The sequence below is a fragment of the Crocodylus porosus genome, unplaced genomic scaffold (assembly GCF_001723895.1).
Source record: "Crocodylus porosus isolate Cpor-Errol unplaced genomic scaffold, CroPor_comp1, whole genome shotgun sequence".
Taxonomy (NCBI): Eukaryota; Metazoa; Chordata; order Crocodylia; family Crocodylidae; genus Crocodylus; species Crocodylus porosus.
Window position 1 is genome coordinate 22,712,161 of NW_017728951.1, and position 6,485 is coordinate 22,718,645.

General features: G+C 44.9%; 1 protein-coding gene across 1 annotated transcript in view; it reads right to left on the reverse strand.

Annotated features, from left to right (window-relative positions):
- Positions 1–6,485, reverse strand: part of SORCS3 (sortilin related VPS10 domain containing receptor 3) — a 305,193-nt gene that overhangs the window by 20,127 nt on the left and 278,581 nt on the right. The window contains exon 21 of the mRNA XM_019555481.1: positions 1,180–1,303. Coding sequence (XP_019411026.1) covers positions 1,180–1,303 — 124 coding nt within the window. The remainder of the gene's footprint in view (positions 1–1,179; positions 1,304–6,485) is intronic.

Here is a 6,485-nt window from a genome sequence, read left to right on the forward strand (position 1 = left end):
ATGAAAGAAAAAAAAGAATTAAAATTAAGCTTTTAGGTGCTTCACACTGCCTAGCTGCCAAATCTTCTGTTCCTTCATCTTTAGATTTGGGCAAAATCTGTATCATTCTTTAGAAACAACACTGATAGCCATCATCTGGGCCAAAAACACTGGAGTCAAAAGAGGAGCTTCACAGCTAAGATTGGATACTAAAAAGATCACAGCTACTGGAGTTGTAGTAGATTCAGCTAGGCCTAGACAAGGGCCAGGAATAGGATACCTATCTTCTGCTCCAGTTCATGTTCTCTTGGGTTCAATTTTGTTCCAGAAACCAATGACGAACTCCAGTGGTTTCCCAGAACTGCATACTTCCTTTAGCCAAATACAGTATTATTTAGATTTGCTAATGGTCAGGTTGTGCGTTATTAAATCGGATCAGCAGATTATTAAAACCTGCTGTTCCACAGCTATGCAATCAATAAATAACCCATTTAGCAGGTTGTTAAATCTTAAAGTATAGCTATCTGGTGGCCACATGGGCATTTATTTAACTTGCAATTATTGAAACGAGACATACGTTCAGCGCAATCTCAATTACCTGAAAGCTGCTGTATCTCAAAACCTTATCTGAACAAGGTCACATCGCTGACATTAGCTGGTGATAATTGGATGAGGGTAATGGAGGGAGGCCCAGAGGGATAAGTCCATGATGCCTTAAGGAAATCCTCTTCAAATCCTGGACCAGGGAACTGGAAAAGCTAAAAGGAGGTCCTCCGGAAACCAAGGCCGGGATCTGTATTGTGCTCAGTGCATGGTGGGATTCATTGAGTATAATGTGGACTATCCTGTAGTCCAACATATATATACCTCATAAACGCAAAGATGTAATACCTTGGGGTTAATTGTTCCCAGTACTCTGGGATGCAATGAAGTACAAACATGAGTCCCAGACCCAGAGATGGGGACAGATCTATATCTAAAGGAGGTTAGCTAGATGGATTTGGACAATGTGCTTTTTCTCAATCGCTTCCTCCCTTTTGGGGTTCTCCTCATATCAAACCTACTCTCAGGGCTTCTCCTGCCATGAGAGATCTGGCCAACAGGTTTTGGATAATGAGGCTTGTTCTGCACTTATTACTGGTCTTGGGGAGACCTCAGACCCCATCTGCCCCGTCCTGGAGCTCTGCTGGCCAAACATACCGTGTACTGCGATCTCCTTGGTGTCCTGGATGAGGGTGCTCCCCGCAGCGACCTGGACCGTGATGGTGTTCATCCCCTCGGTGGCAAACGTGTAGGAGATGCTGCTCTCCAGGCTGATAACGGGCTGCAAAAGCCAAACAAAAGCAATAACCATGCAACCTGCATCTCACACCCATTGGAGCACACAGTTGGTGCCGCAATGCTCGTAGGCCTGCAGGATTGGGAGGGAGGTCTTTGGGCCGGCCGGCCCGGCGCCCTGAGCTTACTGGACACCGTCTCTCCGGTGAACTGAACAAAGCATTCACTCTAGTCCGGTGCAGCGAGGAGCGCAATGCTCCTCCCTGCCCAGTACCACTGCTCTCACTTGGTCAGGCTGTCCTCAGAGATGGGCTTGACCCACAGCTGGAATCCAGCTGTGAATTCCCTCTCAAATCTGGTGCTGGGCTTTAGTCTCGGCTCTGCCGCCAACTTGTACAGATAATTTCAGCAAGTTGATCCCTGCCTCCCTTTTCAAAGCAGGATCGTGCTATTAATCATGTGGGTTAAAGCTCTTCGCGACCTAAGAGTTGGAGGTTGCCACAATTCCCAAATACAGATGGGGACCGAACCCCCATGGCTCAGCCAAAGTCACGGAGGGAATCGAACACAGCCAGCAACTGAGCGCAGATATCCTTTCGCTCTGACCACCTTCCACATCATCAAACCTCCCCGGGCTCTTATATGGTTACATTGAACCTCTCGTGCTTTCTGTCCATGGGATGACCCGTTGAGAGAGGGGTTCCTCTCCTATGGCTTTGGGTCACTTCTTTATTTCACAAAGGTGGCTGCTCAAGCTGGCTTAGCTTGCCATCTTTTTTCTGTCTTGCAGGCATCCAGGCCAGCCTGCCTGAGTAGCGCAAAGGAGGTCTCCCAAGACATCATGAGCAAACAGATACACCCAACTCAAAACCCCAGGATGCTATCTTGCGTGGAGTCAGATCTACACGCATGCCAGATCAGCAAAGAACAGGGCCGTACAAGCCATAATGAACATGCCAATTGTGGTAGCGGTGGCAGGCTGTGAATCCAAGCCAAAGCAGATACCAGCATCCCATTAAAACTGCCTTCTTTTCGTGTATGTCTGAGGGGGCTGGGTGCTCTATTATCATGGCTGATTTGACCTCTATCACAGAGCTTTGACATTCAGGCAGTTCCTTGGATTTAATGCAAGCCTCGAAACCTGGAAACAAACTCTAAATTAAATCAAGTCGTTTAAGATACTTTTGCCCAAATCTACTAGGCAACCAGAAACATTTATTAAACTGGACCTGGGTTAATCCAAGTAAGTTGGCCTTTGGGTAGAAGGCAATATTAGTGAATCGGCAATCACTATAGGAGAGGGAGAAAATTTCTGTCTAGGATGGATTTAAAAGGGAAACCAGTTTGCAGCGATGACCTTTGTGTGTAGGGCAAAACGTGCAAAGCAGCACAGGACATGGTAGATGCTGTGTGTGATGTCCGTGGCTCTCATAGGAATGGAGATTCCCAGACTGGGAAATATGCCACATGTGCAGAGTTGGGCCTCAGGATTATAATTCCTCTGGGCTCGTCAGTGTCAAAAAGACCCAGTTGATGCCCCCCAAATGGTTGCTTAGATGGGCAGGGAAGACTGGACTGTCACCCGTAGTGCTTCAGAGTCACAACGGTATAAACTCCAGGGAGAATAGGACACAGAAAAACACGAGAAACATTCGCTGTTTCAGCGGGACACGTGAGAAAGTACTTGCAGAAACCAGGCTCACATCACAATCGGTCCTTTGCATCCTTTGCCCTAGCACCGGCCCCTGTCGTTGCTGTCACGCGCACCCAAGACAAACACAGCGGGGCTGTGCTGACGCTGCAGTTCTCTAAATCAGTTGTTATGCACCGTGCACCAGAGTTTTGGCAGGAGCACAGACGCTGCCACCACTGCTGTCTCTGTAGTCCCTTTTGCCATCCGCCAGCCTAATGCTGAGATGTAATGAGTCATTCTTTCCTGCACGTGCGTATTTGTAACACGGCCGCTTTCAGAGGCAGGATGGTGGGGACAGACCAGCCCAAGCAATGAATCAAAGCCCACAGTTAACTCTTCGGGGGGTTTTTGTTGGTCTAGGAAAAAGGGACACAGGGCAGCATTAAAAGAACTCAGTGAGATTAGCTACACCAGTGACTCTCAATCAGGGCGCTGCGGCATCCTGGGGTGCCTCGAGATCCTTTCAAGGGTGTACGCGATGTTAGTACTGCTAGATGTGCGAACATGATTCACAAGATAAACCCAAAGATTTCAAATAGGTATCCATATTGTTAAGAAAATGCTGCTCTGTCATGGCCTTTCTGCGTTCTTTGGCAACAAAAGAATTGCTCTGTTACTTCTCTGTAGTCAAAAAAGGAGTGAAAACTAAGACCTGGCATTTTGCAATGGGTGTCCCAAGTATAACAAAGCTGCCTCAAGTCTAAGAAGGTGAGAACCACTGAGAGAGATGAATCTTCATTGGTATTAAATCTTATTAGTGCTTTCTATCACCATCAGAAACCAATCACTTACAGCTCTGAGATGATCTCTGGACAGACAGTTATCTGATACCAGTGTATCTCCTCTTGGCTGCATCTCCTCCCTCTTATTCTAAAAGGCTGAAATTGTATAGCCCACCTGCAATCTGATCTCCAGCTTTGAGGGGAAAAAAAGCTAAGGCACAGTCTGCCCCTGCCATTTGCACCTGGCCTGGCTGTCCAAACCTGCATGTTCCTTGCAAAAATAGGTGTGTTTTTTATGTTGAGAAACTTTAACTTAATTTACAATTGCAGTATGGACAATGAGTTGTAGTCTTCAACTTGAAATAATTAGTTGAGCTAAAGTCAAGTGGGAGGATGTAGGACTGAATTCATTTGGTTACATCAAGGTAAAAACGACCATGTTTTGGTACACTGGGTGCATCTACATGTGCACTTTTGTACTAGGTTTAATGTGCATTACCTAAAGCACATTAATGAACGTGTAGATGTGCCTAGTGTTAGCTAACTTGATGTAAAATCACTTTTTCTGCAGTGAACACATAGCGGGAGCCTGTCTGTCCATGTGAATCTAGGATGTTGATGCTGATGTTACTAAAACTGCCTTTATAAATATTGGTGGACGCAAAACTGCAACCACATTATTGTCTGCATGAGTTACACCTGGAAAAACTGGAGGAGAGCATCTGAATGTGTAGCCCCACAGTTCTGTCATGCAAATAACCTCCATTAAAGAGTCTTTCCCTGACACTCCCTTAACAGTATTTTTTATTTCAGTTTTCAGCAAAAGGACCCTCAGTAGTAGGCAACTGGTTTTTTTTGCCAATTCCTTGAGTGTCCACATAAGAGAAATGTCATTTGCATCTCTTATATGTACTCTGGACTACGAACAGAAGGCATGGACAGGCACGGACAATTCACTGGAAGCTTGGCTTGAATTACTAGATAACGCTGGTTGTTTGAATAGGAACAGCTTTCAAGTGCTGTGTTGGACCCCGGCATTACATGCTGTATACCGGTACATAATGGACAAACTGATGATTATTTGAACACCAGCCGCTTTTAAATGCTGTGCTGAAACCCAGCATTATCCCGTATACGGCGGTATGTAATTTTGTTAAGTTGCAAGTGAATGCCAGTAAATAACAGTGGTTGTCAAAGCACAGTAGTGCCAATAATAACCAGCTGGAAAAAAAAAATGTAATTATTCTTGCTAACTGCAACAAGGGGGATGGGGAACAATCACAAAACATAAAGTTGAGATCCCATTCAGACTTCTTAGAAGCAGGAAATGCCAAACCAGGCAAGGACAGCATATCTTTGTTCCACTTTGTTCCCATCGAACCACCTGAGTGAAACAGATGCGAAGAGAGGGGTGGGGGATCTTACCTTCGTGCTATTACCAAACCACCAGAAGTAGGTGAGCGTGCCAGACTGACTTGGCCACACCACGGCAGTAATGTTGACTTCCTTATTCCTGATGGCGACAAAGGGGACGCTGAGATGGACATGTTCCAGTGGACCTGTGGGAAATGACCAAATTATTACAGGGTTCCACGTAAGATTCCCTTGCTCTGTATTTTACAAATCTTCCCTTCTTATTGAAAGCAAGGGAGGTAATTAGAGAATCCAGCCCTTACATATCTACTTAGAGCCGGATTTGGAGTGCTTCAAATGCATGTCTGTACCCTGATTTGAAGCGCTTCAAATTCAGAGCGTTTCAGCACCTGCCACCATCTTGTGTTGCATGTCATGTAACAATGCTTAGAAAATACTGACTTCTAGTCTCCACCCACATGAACTATATCTTCAGATGGAAGGCTCCATGTTTGACACCCACCTTCTGAGCCATGTTGGGCAAACAGAGTCTCCTTCGCATAATCAAATATATATTGCAGAGATGGGCAAAAATCAACCCCTATGTTTTTGGTAAGGCCATCTATTATTGCTATAAATGAACACCAAGGAAAATAGGCATTGGAAGTGGTCCTACACCCATTTCTTACATCCACTCCCTGTTATTTTTATAGCTCAGAGCACTATATATCAAAATATTTCAAATATTATTATTTTTTAGCCAAACATTGCTGTAGTGCCAAGATCGCCCATCACAGACCTGGATCCCACTGTGTCATGCATTGTACAAGCACAGAACAAAAAAGATCGTCCTTGCCACAAAAACCATAGATATCTAAGTAAGACAAGAGACATCAGGTTGATACAGACAGACCAAGGAGAAAGGAGACAACAGAGGAAAGCAAGATGGACAGCAGAGGCACCATAGCAAAGGACTTTTTGAAGGGGGACAAGCAAGTGGCTTTGCTCCTTTCCAGCATGGGGGGCAGCTCAGGAGACAGCTTGAAGGTGCTTGCTCAAAAATTTAATCCAGGATTGATTGGTATTTATGTGCAATTAATAGCTGACAAGAATCCAGTTGGTTTTAACTCGTGTATGTGATAAAATCCCAGCTTGTTCCTACTCAAAATCCACTGGGAGCTTGTATTTATGTGGTTCGCATCTCAAAGAAAACTGCATGAGGTTGGCTAAGAATGGAAACGGGTGCTTTTTGACCAAACTTAGGACTCTGGGGACTCAGCTGATATCACTGGTGTTTGTGGATTTTTTTTCCTTTTCATATAGCCCATCTTTGTCCTCTGATTATCCAAGGAACACTCTTCTGAAAAAAAATGTGTAGTATCAAGAGAAAATGCTTAGCAAATAGGAAGCTGAACTTGCCTACAGATTGCTAAAAAAAAGTGGCAATCTGGAAAATATAG